Source organism: Mirounga leonina, unplaced genomic scaffold, assembly GCF_011800145.1.
Source record: "Mirounga leonina isolate KUSES-001 unplaced genomic scaffold, KU_Mleo_1.0 Mir_180, whole genome shotgun sequence".
Taxonomy (NCBI): domain Eukaryota; kingdom Metazoa; phylum Chordata; class Mammalia; order Carnivora; family Phocidae; genus Mirounga; species Mirounga leonina.
Window position 1 is genome coordinate 9293293 of NW_023270469.1, and position 12930 is coordinate 9306222.

At 40.9% G+C, this 12930-nt stretch overlaps 1 protein-coding gene across 2 annotated transcripts in view; it reads right to left on the reverse strand.

The window, feature by feature from the left end:
- Positions 1-12930, reverse strand: part of WWOX (WW domain containing oxidoreductase) — a 980179-nt gene that overhangs the window by 695517 nt on the left and 271732 nt on the right. For both annotated transcript variants that reach the window (XM_035025300.1, XM_035025299.1), the window contains exon 7: positions 6105-6290. In XM_035025300.1, the coding sequence (XP_034881191.1) occupies positions 6105-6290 (186 nt within the window). The remainder of the gene's footprint in view (positions 1-6104; positions 6291-12930) is intronic.

Below are 12930 nucleotides of genomic sequence, written 5' to 3' on the forward strand. Positions count from 1 at the left end.
AAAGTAGTGACTGCCCTAAAAGAAAAAAAAAATCATAACAAAAGGAATTTTCTAGATGATGGTCTCAGCCTTGCTAAGGACCCCTCAGTTTCCTTCACTAAATTAATTCTGGGCATTTGCACGAAGTAATAAGGAAACATAAGGAGAGTACTCTGGGTAACTGCTGTGGAAACAGAACCAAAAGGTAAAATGAAAATTATGGAATAATCTGGTTGTTCCTTAATATGAGCAGTTCAGGTTGAGCTACGACCAAGGAAAAGCATCACAGGGACAGATGAAATTCATGTTTTAATGGAAATTAAACCTCCCTTCTGCAGGACTCAGTCAGTGACATCCAATTTCTGGTGTTAAATGACACTGCTGCTCTGAAGTCATCAACAAAGCCGATGGCCAGAAATGTTATCACGAATATGGCAACAAGACCTTGAAACTAATTGTTGGCTGCCTGTTTCCAAGTCCCCAAACCACAGGAAGGGCCCAGACTTCTGAGCTTAATCATCTAAAGCAGTGGAACTTAGCGGGAAATTTGAAAATTTATGGGGTCCTTTCTCTGGTGGTTATAATGATTGTCGGCGGGGGCCGGGGATGGTAGATGTCCTGCAATGCAGATGGAGTCTTGCTCAGTGAAGATTGGCCCACTGGACATTCACGCAGATGAAAAGCCTGTGTATAATTATCTGAGCCTAGAGCCTGGCTGTGTTGTACATATATGCACAGTTTTAACATCCACTGAATTTCCAAGAATGTAGTATAACAACCATGCAAATGAAGAATGAATGCACTTTCAGATTCCGTGGGTTTTTGGGAGGAGGTGAGGCTTGATTCCATGCTGGTAGTATTTGAGTCTTCAGTGTCACACACCTGTTAACAGTCTGCATTTGTGAGTATCCCAATGGAGGTGATTTATGCACGGACACACACCTCTGATAACTTACCTTTCCTGTAGTCCTGCTCAAGCAAGAAACATGCTATTTTGCTTCACATTTATTTTTCTTCCCATTACAGTTAAGCTAGCATATTGAATTAAAATATATTTATGCAGGGATGTTATATTATTTCTGAACTTTATTTCCAAGTAGTAACAAGGTATAACAAAATGAGACTGCTGAGAACCCAATGATCCAACATATGGGTCATGTCTTAGAAATTCTACCTACTCTAAGTAGAAAGGAGCATCAAGGATCTAGGCAGCATCTAAATGGTATGGGACAAAAATAACATCCTTCTCTCATTCTCCACTATTCTTCCACCAGCTTTGCTGGAAATCATTCTTGGCATATTTGTTTAGCCCAGCCCAGCCTGAGTGCCATTTCTTCCAGGCAACTCTCCCCAACGGTTTATTCTCACAATTTCTTGGGTGGCAATGGGGGACAAATTGAAAGAAGCCATGCAAGCAACCTCTTCGACCTCAGCCGCAACAACTTCCTAGAAACATCACCAAAGGCAAGGGAAGCAAGGGCAAAAATGAACTACTGGGACCTCATCAAGATAAAAAGCTTTTGCACAGCAAAAGAAACAGTCAACAAAACCAAAAGACAACCGACAGAATGGGAGAAGATACTTGCAAATGACATATCAGATAAAGGGCTAGTATCCAAAATCTATAAAGAACTTCTTAAACTCAACACCCAAAGAACAAATGATCCAATCAAGAAATGGGCAGAAGACATGAACAGACATTTTTCCAAAGAAGACATCCAAATGGCCAACAGACACATGAAAAAGTGCTCAACATCACTCGGCATCAGGGAAATCCAAATCAAAACCTCAATGAGATACCACCTCACACCAGTCAGAATGGCTAAAATTAACAAGTCAGGAAATGACAGATGTTGGCGAGGATGCGGAGAAAGGGGAACCCTCCTACACTGTTGGTGGGAATGCAAGCTGGTGCAGCCACTCTGGAAAACAGTATGGAGGTTCTTCAAAAAGTTGAAAATAGAGCTCCCATACGATCCAGGAATTGCACTACTGGGTATTTACCCCAAAGATACAAACGTAGGGATCCGAAGGGGTACGTGCACCCCGATGTTCATAGCAGCAATGTCCACAATAGCCAAACTGTGGAAAGAGCCAAGATGTCCATCGACAGATGAATGGATAAAGAAGATGTGGTGTATATATATACAATGGAATATTATGCAGCCATCAAAAGGAATGAAATCTTGCCATTTGCAACGACATGGATGGAACTGGAGAGTGTTATGTTGAGCGAAATAAGTCAATCAGAGAAAGACATGTATCATATGACCTCACTGATATGAGGAATTCTTAATTGCAGGAAACAAACTGAGGGTTGCTGGAGTGAAGGGGGATGGGAGGGATGGGGTGGCTGGGGGATAGACACTGGGGAGGGTATGTGCTATGGTGAGTGCTGTGAATTGTGCAAGACTGTTGAATCACAGATCTGTACCTCTGAAACAAATAATACATTATATGTTAACAAAAAAAAAAGAAGAAGATAGCAGGAGGGGAAGAATGAGGGGGGGAATCGGAGTGGAAGATGAACCATGAGAGACGATAGACTCTGAGAAACAAACTGAGGGTTCTAGAGGGGAGGGTGGTGGGAGGACGGGTTAGCCTGGTGATGGGTATTAAAGAGGGCACGTTCTGCATGGAGCACTGGGTGTTATATGCAAACAATGAATCATGGAACACTACATCAAAAACTAATGATGTAATGTATGGTGATTAACATAACATAATAATAAAAAAAAAAAAAAGAAAGAAGGAAGCCATGCAAAGCAGATGGAAAGACATGTTTCCAGGGAAATTAGGCACCCACTCGCCAGGATCCAGGCCATGACGTCCCTAGTGTTCAATGATCCCACTCCACCCCAACCCAACATCAGTAACAAAGCAAATCATGCCATCTTTGCCTTTTATCTGTACAGTGTGCCTCTGTCCTTACCACACCAGACTGCAAGCCATTTATTCACCTGCTTCCAACTCTGGACTGTGAATTCCTAGAAGGTGGACAGTAAGCCCCTTGCATATTGCCTACCACAGTGCCTGACACAGAACAGGGACTAAATACAGGATTAGAGAATTAAAGTTTGGTCGTGGGTTCGGAATTCCAAACTAAGGGCCAAGTTTCCCTTATTACAAAAAGCTTTGTTTTGAGCCTTGTTCCAAAGGCAAAATTTAGCACGAGCTTCAGGTCCTCTAGGTTCTTCATCAATATGTCTGTGGCTGAAGTTTAAAATGAATCCCCTGCTTTGGTTTTTAAGGACAACGCAGAAGTACCTCATGACAGGAGAACACTGGGGAAGTTAAGAGGGAGAAGGGAAATCATTCCTAGTCCTTAATCTAGAAATAAGGTGAAACACACACACACACACACACACCGTGATGAGAAATTAGATGGAACCCAGTTGAAGTAAGTTCTCAGGATGGAGAAGCACAGCTACTATACGGCAGGCCCATCCTTTGCAAGCAGCCCCCCTCCATAAGCGGACCCCTGACTTCCTGCCCTGCTGATCTCCTGAGCAGCAGACCCATTTTTAAGGTCTGATTAGCTTATATTGACAGTCCTCTGGGAAACGGGAAGGGTGGGCAAGCTTTCTGATTCCTCTGAACCAGGACAGGCTTCCTAAAAAACGACCATGTTCACCTCTCAGCTCCAGAGGCAGTAAAACAACTCTTCAAAGGCTGCTTACCCTATTTTCAAGTTGAAAAATTGACAAAGCCACACAATAATGTCTTAATAGATTTATCCTCTTACCAATACAGTAAAATGTGAACATTTGCTCTCTGGATGTTAACACTTGCTGTTTGTGGGGACCTCTATCTTGTATTTCTATATATACTGCTCCTTTATTTTTTTTTTTAACCAAGGATTTTTAAATTACCAAACAAAAATAATTAGGCTGGATTCTATGTAGACAAAAGCTAGTATGTTCAAAGAGTAAGACTGAATTTGTGTCAGAAGCTGCACATGCGTGTGCGTGCATGTGTGCATGTGTGTGCGTGTGTGTGTGCGTGTGTGCGTGTGCAGCAACTTCGCACTCAACACAGCTGCAGCCATTCAGAGTTGTACAGCCAGCCCTCCGCTCTTTCCATTCTATTTTAATTGTTATCTGAAAATTTTTCACAGCAAGGAAGTAGAGTTCTCATTTTAATATGATGTATTTTGGGTACGCAAAAACTTCATTCACTTGCTCAGACTCCAGATAAGTAACTAAAATACAATGAAGACACGGGGAGGCTAATAAATATTTTGCCTGGGGGCAGTCTGGTATAATATTTTTCTGCAAACATAGGACTTTATTTTTCCCCTAACAGGGGGTCTTGACTCCAACAAAAAGACTCCGCCAAGGTTTATGGAGGTAATTAGATATCAACACTTCCCTTTTACAACATGGTTTAGGGCTCTGGGTCCTTGAGCAGTGAGCGAGTGCTTTCCCAGGACTGTGCACCCAGGACTCACACTGTTGTTTTGGGCACCACAGGAGGGCAACACAAGGGTCATAAACAAACCATCTTGGGGGAATTAGCATTTTGTAAAAATACCCCCTAACAGGTGCCAACGATGACCAGAAAGCAGAAAAACCAGTGCCAATCAGCAGACAGGAGTGGGCCTGATAAGACATTTCAGGAAGTCCTTGTCTGTAAACTAAAATGGGTCTAATTCAGGAGACCAAGGCCCTTCCTTCCAATTCGTCTGTTCTGTGAAATTAAGATTCAGATCTCCAAGGTAGGCTCGAATTATGTGGCAGTTAAGAAGAGAACAAAGACGTCACATGGAATACCATTTGAGATCCAGATTTACAAAGGGAAGCAAGCAGCTGACAATTCAACATAATCTCCCATTAAATACCAACTCATTTAAACATATCCCGTGGTGCCCTCCACATCTGGCAAACGATCGCAGCTGGCAGATTTATTTCCGGAGCTTGCTCTCCTGCGCCGGCCCCCACAGTCGCCTCCCTCACTCCTGAGCAGGACCACTCCACTTTTTTTCCCCCCACAAACCTGGTGCGATTTACAAAGATAAGGATGTCCAGATTCTGTTACCACCTAATTACTAGATGTTTCATGTCTTTTAACACGGGGGAGGATTATTACGGGCATTTTCCTTTCATTTCAGCCACCATAAATTTAAAATGGTAAAAGTAAATCTATCTGCAATGTGTCACTTATACCATAAGCCCCTGTGTTTGGGAGTGATAAAGGGTTCAGGCTAACCCTTGGCTGGTCTCTCTTTTCCAAGTCCCAGGGGTTACATTTTATGGAAGCATGATTAAAAAAATAAGCTTCATTCTGGGTCACTAAAACATTTCAGGACTTAAGACGGAGAAGAAGGGGAAAAAAACAGACCTTTGCACATTATTTTTTTCCAGCTACTTTGCAAAGAGTGAAAGCTCCCAACCACACCAGGAAAATCTCCCTAACATGCATTAAATCTAGCCTCACCCGGGAAGTCCTTTGTCTTCTCCGACTACTTCTCTTTAGACAAATAGTTGTTTATCCAACTCCAGAAACAAATATGCTGAAAATACAATGAAATTTTCAAATGCCTTTTTAGTCAATTGGATATTCTCCTAATGGTAATAGAAGAGAAGTGCCATCTGATGTTTTAATTGAAATTTTAACCAGAAGAGGCATGGCCAGATTTCTAATATGTTCTAACTACAGTACTTTCCCTTTCTACAATTACACAGCCAATGTCTGCATTGAATTCCCTAATTTCTCATTATAAAACAATTGGATTTCATCTCGCAGTCTTTAATTGCATTGTTTCTCCTGCTAGAATAACTGCACATTCTTCTTGGTGAGGTGTTGAAGTTGTTGAATGACAAATCGATAAAGGTCAGGCATTCAGATTTAATCAATTATTATTCCATCTCGAAGCAAAATCAATGAGGAGCTTGAAGTATAGTTGTAAAAACCATCTACATTGCTGTAGACAAAACCCCCAAATAATCCTCCACAATCTCAAAACAAGAGAAAGACCTCGGAAAATTAAGGAAGCCAGATTGAGTGCACCCACACTTTCCAGAGGAGCATCACTGAAAAGTATTTTTGGGAAAGGGAGCCTCGGGAAGATACTGGCTGGCACAAGGAAGGGGCCAGATGAAAAAAAACATCAGATGCTAACCCACCTATGGGACTCGGACGAGACCACAACTACTCGGGCAGGAGCTGAGCGGCACAGGACATCCTGAAGGAGCTGGACAAGGTAGAAGTGCCCCAGGTGATTCACCTGGAAGGTCGTCTCCAGGCCATCTTTGGTGAGGCTCCAGGGCAGAGCAAAAGCAGCTCCATTGCACACAAGCACGTGAAGAGATCTGAAAAATAAAACATCCAACACTGTGCAGACATAAACACTCTAAAACCAAGGATAACCCATGTTCTGACAGGAATAATCAACTCTTCCCTGTCTTCAAGATTCATCAGTTAGAAATGGGATGTCACAGCATGAGCCATGCTGCTGGGGAAGGGCTTATACTGTGAGCGGGCTGCAGGGCACCAGGAGTTCCCCACGATACAGGACTTTCAGTGCTCAAACTGGGACTGCACTGGGCAAACTGGTCACCCTGGATGGAACCCAGATTCTAAAACCTAATTTTATCTGTGCATCTTAGTTTATCCAATTCTTAGCTTCTTCACCTAAAAAATCAAAATAACCCTTAAGGTAGATGTAAGAAATAAAAGAGAATATAGGTTGTATAAATACCAACACAGGAACCAGCATTTAATAGGTTCTAAGTAAATGTATCAAGGGGGAAACTCTCTGTTTAAAGAGACAGGCACACATTGTTTGAATATATTCCTCCCAGAGGTCAAATTACATCTACACTTTAGAAACAAGGGAGCCCAGGGATGGGTAAGTGGAGGTCTATTATAATATTTTCTCCTATTTTGAATATATTTAATTTGTTTCATAATAAAATTTTTAAAAGTAAAAGTAAGCCTTTCATGTGAATCAAAATCCTAAATCCTCATAAAGAAATGGTACTTGTGGGAAAATCATCCTAAGGTGCTAATAAGAATTGTAAAAAGGCATATATTAAAGGCTATCCATAGTGTTTGTAACTACATTATAAAATCAAAACATTACAAAATAAACAAAATATAAAATTGGGAAATCATTAAATGAATCTGAATATATGCATACTATGCAGCCATTAAAATGATACATCTTTTGACCCTGTAAAACATGCATGTTATAGAACAAAATATGTAATTTTGTGGGGCGCCTGGGTGGCTCAGATGGTTAAGCGTCTGCCTTCAGCTTAGGTCATGATCCCAGGGTCCTGGGATTGAGCCCCGCATCGGGCTCCCTGCCCTGCAGGAAGCCTGCTTCTCCCTCCTCCACTCCCCCTGCTTGTGTTCCCTCTCTCGCTGTGTCTCTCTCTGTCATATTAAAAAAATAAAATAAAATAATTTTGTATGACCACATAACACACACAAAATATTAATGAAGGGTACACAAAAATGTGAAGAGTAGTTGTCTCTAGGGGTGGGTGGAACCCTGAAATGTCTTAAATTATCTGCTTTCTGAGTTTTAATTTTGATGAAATGCAAGTTGTATACACTTTTTTCTTTTGTCACTTGTGCTTTTGGGGTCCTATCTAAGAAACCATTGCCTAACCCAACATCACAAGGATACACTTCTATCTTTTCTTCTAAGAGTTTTAGTTTTAGCTCCTGCATTTAGATCTATGATCCACTGTAAGCTAACACAGAAGTAAGGTGAATGCAAGAGATCTAACTTCATTCTTTGGCATGCAGGTATTCCAACTATTGTAGCTTTGTTGTGGTTTTTTTTTTTTAAGATATTTATTTATTTCAGAGAGACACAGCGAGAGAGGGAACACAAGCAGGGGGAGTGGGAGAGGGAAAAGCAGGCTTCCTGCGGAGCTGGGAACCCAATGCGGGGCTCAATCCCAGGACCCTGGGACCATGACCTGAGCCGAAGGCAGACGCTTAACCAATGAGCCACCCAGGCACCCTAGCTTTGTTTGTTAAAAAGACTATTCTTCCCCCCATTGAATGATCTTGGCACCCTTGATGTAAATCAATTGACCAACTGAAAGAGTTTATTTTGGGACTCTCAATTCTATTCCATTATTATGGTAGTACTATAGTCTTTATTACTAAAGCTTTGTAGTAAATTTTTAAAATGGGAAGTGACAGTAATTCAATGTTGTTCTTTCTCAAGCTTGGGTTGGCTAGTCAGGAGCCTTGCATGCACATATATAAAGCTTAGAGTCAGCTTTCAATTTCTGCAAAAAAAGCCAACAGCAATTTTGATAAAGTTTTACATTAAAATTGCAGATCGGGGTGCCGGGGTGGCTCAGTCAGATAAGCGTCTGCCTTCAGCTCAGGTCATGATCTCAGGGTCATGGGATTGAGCCCTGAGTCGGGCTCCCTGCTCAGTGGGGAGTCTGCTTCTCCCTCTCCCTTTGCCCCTCCCCCCCACTTGTGCTCTCTATTTCTAAAATGAATAAGTAAAACCTTTTTTAAAAATTGCAGATTAATTTTGAGAATACTGTCTTCTTAACAATATTACATCTCTTGATCCATGAACATGGGATGTCTTTATATATATTTAGGTCTTCTTTACTTTCCTTCTACAATATTATATAGCTTTCAAAATACAAATTTATCACATCTTTTATTAAATATATTCGTAAGTATTTTATTCTTTCTGATGCTATGGCAAATAGAGTTGATTCTTAATTTGATTTGGGAATTATTCATTACTAGTGTATAGAAATACAATTGATTTTTGCATATTGACTTTTTATCCCCCAACCTTGCTGAAATTATCTATTAGATTTAATTGTTTTTTTAAGTGGCTTTCTTAGTGTTTTCTACACTTAAGGTCATTTTGCCTGCAAATAAAGATAATTTTACTTTTTCCTTTCCAATTGGAATGTCTCCTTCCCACCCCCATTACTCTGATTAGCATTTCCAGTACACTATTGAATGGAAGTGGTAAGATTTAATATCCTTGTTTTGTTTCCTGATCTTAAAGGGAAAGCATTCAATATTTCAGCATTAAGTAGGTTAGGTGTGGGGTTTTTTTTTAGAAGCCCTTTATCAGGTTGAGGAAATGTCCTTGTAATACAAGTTTGTTGTGTGTTTCATGAAACGGTGTTGGACTTTTTCAAATGCTCTTCCTGTGTCCAATGGCATATCCTTTATTTTACTGATGTGGTATATTACACTGACTTTCAGATGTTAAACCAACCTAGAATTCCTTGGATAAATCATACCTTGCCATAGTGTATAATCCTTTTTATATATTGCTGCCTTTGGTTTGCTAATATGTTGTTGAAGATGTATACATCTATATTCCTAAGCGATACTGGTCTGTAATTTTCTTGTGATGTCTTTATCTGGTTTTCAAATCAGACTAATACTGGCCTTATACAGTGAGTTGAGAAGTTTTCTTTCCTATTCATTTTTTCTTAGAGTTTGCTAAGAATTGGAATTGGAATTAGTTCATTAATTATTCATAATATTGATATTATTAATGATCTCAATGATACTAATTTCATTAAGAATTCATAATAAATGCGTGGTAGAAAGCATGAATTAATTTATCACTAGAGGAAAAAAGAATTAACTCACTGTTTTTTAAAAAGTATTTATGTAAATCTCATTGCCACTAGGTCTCATTGAGAAACTATCTTATTTGTTCTGTTGCCTGATAAAGCTCCAATCCACCACCTACCTAAAACCTAAAAGTGCTGATGTGGCTGAGGTCAGCTGTGTTTGGTTGGGATCACCTGTTTTCCACTTATGGTCCCTCTAGTTGTCAATGCGCAGCCCCCCAACAACCCAGTTACTCTCTGAAGAGGTGGACAAAAAATGCTTTGAGGCATCTGGTCTACCTAGAACATTCATCAGAGCCTATTTCAAATCAAAACAGAATCTACTCATTTATAACCAAAATAACCCATATTTTGTAGTAAGGCAAGACCATTGGAAAAAAACTTTGAGAGAGAAACGGGAAAAGGACCAAGTGAATATATGAATTATATGTGAGCTCCTTTCAGTTTTCATCTCAAATATTTGGTTCACTTTTTCAGAGTTGTTGACACTTTTTTTTTTTCCTTTGAGTGATAAATGGGGATTAGGCATTTATTAATAGCTTTGTGTACATAAGAACCTTAAGTGATATGTATTATTATTAACATTTTACAAACAGGAAAACAAGAGATTAGAAACAAACATCCTATGGTCTGAATAAGAATCAGAAACAGCTAAAATAAAGAAGCAAATGATTAAGAACAAAACAAAACAAAATAAAATAAGATCAGTTCAGTTCAAAGCTACTGCACAATACCTTCTTTCTTAGATAAGCTCCCTTAAATGGGTAGAGACAAGTGCTGACAGAAATTCTAGCTCAGTCATGTCACTATACTTACCTGACTTGAGGCCAGTTCGCTAACGTCTGTAAACCTGTCTCCACTCCCTGTAAACTCAAAACAGCAGCGTACACCCCTCCCAAGGTTGTGAAGAGTAAAATCCCAGTATTGTGCAAGGTACATGCCAGGTTAAATCACTGTTACTTCCTTTGTCTCTATACCCTTCCCTTCTATCCACAGGAGAAAATACAACTCCTCAAAGTTGATTTTTGCAGTGTTTCCATGTCTTTAGGATAGGCCTGGGCATTTGGAATTTTGACACCACACCTCTTGGCCTCCTCAAGTTACCTTTATCCCTGCCTGTACATTTTCTCAAGGAAATGCAAAACACATCAAGAAACTTGCTACCAAAGACCTCAGCCTGGGGGCATGAATCCATAGAGGACATGGGAAATCCTCTCCTCTTTCACCAAATTTTAATACCCTTCATTAATGTTAATTGCACCACCAGAGGCAAAATATGTACCCTGTACCTAAAACTTGTCACCTCCATTAATTAAAAACAGGCTTATGGAATATGAAACTATAAAGTGTTAGACTTTTTTTAATTGTAAAGACACTTAATTGGCTTGTACAAAAGGAAAAGAATTTCTTTTGCCTCACTTTAATGAGGTTTTTATTATTCAAATGGCACATTTTGCTCAGTTTTGACTAAAAGCCATTGCAATTCAAAAGGCTCTGAGATGATGAATATTTACAGAATATCAAAAGGAAAGTTCAAACTATAAAGACAGAATGGAAACAAAAATAGTATCATTCCAATTCCAAAGCTGATGCTGTTAGTCAGCACTCTCTGGGCCTGATTTTTTTTTCCTTCTTTGGTGGATTCTGGTCTGTGAGGGGTGAGCGAGGACAGGGGAGGTCTTCAATGCATAGAAGATCCCAATGAAAGGGGGTGTGCTCCTCCTCTGCAGTTCTAATCTACCCAGAGCGAGAGGGGGCCCTGGCTTCCTCTGGGCCTGTGGGGATGATGCTCCGGGCCCAGTGGGGCCAACACATTCCTTTGGGCCAGAGAACACCTGTTCAATAGTAAGGAGAGTGGGGATCCTGTTATTTAGCCTGGGACAGCGCTCCTGCTCATCCATGGAAGCAATGATGGGCCAAGCTTTTGAGCCAGCCACAGTAGCCTTAAGTGATCTTCCTACCGAAAGAGTGCCAGATGGGGACAATAAACGGAAGGAGGTCCTAGTGCAAAGGCTTTCAGATAGCTGATCTCTAAGTTTTCCTCTCACTCCCCTCTGGTTTTGTTTTGTTTTTGTTTTTGTTTTTCCTTTTAAATGCAGATATGACTGACATACCACACTGTATTTGTTTCAGGTGTACAACTCTTCGAGCATCCCACCCATTGACTATGCCTTTCTCTCCCTCTCTTTCTAGCCTTTCCAATAGCTCACGCTTCATGGGCTCATTCCTGCTGCCTTCAGACTAATCAGATTTTTTTTGACCATCCACAAAGGGAAAATGGGGAAAGTGGAAAAAAGAAACCAAAAGGAAGGAGGACAGACAGGAGAGAGAAGGCCAGAAAGAGAAAAACATCTATATGACATTGGGGCTCTTCCAAATGGCACTAGCCTCTCTCTTCCCATTTGTGGACTACAGTTTTGAAATATTTGTCTCCATTCTTTGCCCCAAACCCACTTCTTATCACCAAGCTGAGTGAATTCTTTCCCATGACCCTCCAGATTCTCTCAGAGCCACCTGGAGAGCTATGGCTTCCCAATCAAGAAACCCAACAACCTCCCCTCTGTTGAAACCAGACTTCTCTGTCGCAATGGACCTCCTCCTAATGTTGCTACTGCCCCATCTTCTGTCTCTTCCAGCCCTTCCTCTCCCAGCCAGGGACTCCAAACAACACGTCTATAGAGATGAACTTCACACCCACAGCTCCAGCCCCCATATTCCTCCCAGGTTCCAGAATCTCATTCATATCCACCCCAAATCTGAACTCTTCATCTTCATCTTTCCACTTCCTGATCTCCTTATTTCTAGTGGGTGATGATACTCTCTAACCGGCCCCCTAATTAGTAACTCTTAGGAAACATTTGCTACTCCCTCTTCTCCCTTAGTCTCTATGACTAGTCAACACCAACATCTCTAGAGACTTTTAATACTTTTCCAGTCCCCTACATTTCCAATGGAATGAGCATTAAGATGTCCTGTCTAGATCTCAATTATGGGTCCAGTGTATCCCTTCACCATGCTGAGAGCAGACTTCTCCAGAAAATTGTCCTTGACTGATGGGCACCATCATATCTGCAAAGTCATGCCCCAGACCCAGTTGCTCTGCTAACAAGGAAGACAACTCTGGTATAAGTCCTTCTCCAGGAACCTGTGGCATCAGGCTGAAGCTAGTCTCGAGTGAAACACAATCTGCTTTCCTCCCCACCTTCTTCTGAGAATACTCCCCCAGTAAATCATCAATAAATACGTCCCTCTACCAAGCCTGATTTCTGGGGAACTCAAGCTAAGACAACCACCAGCACTCCATAACCTGTTGCCTTTAGCTCTGGCCACTGCAACAGCCCAGACCTGGTCTTGCTACCTC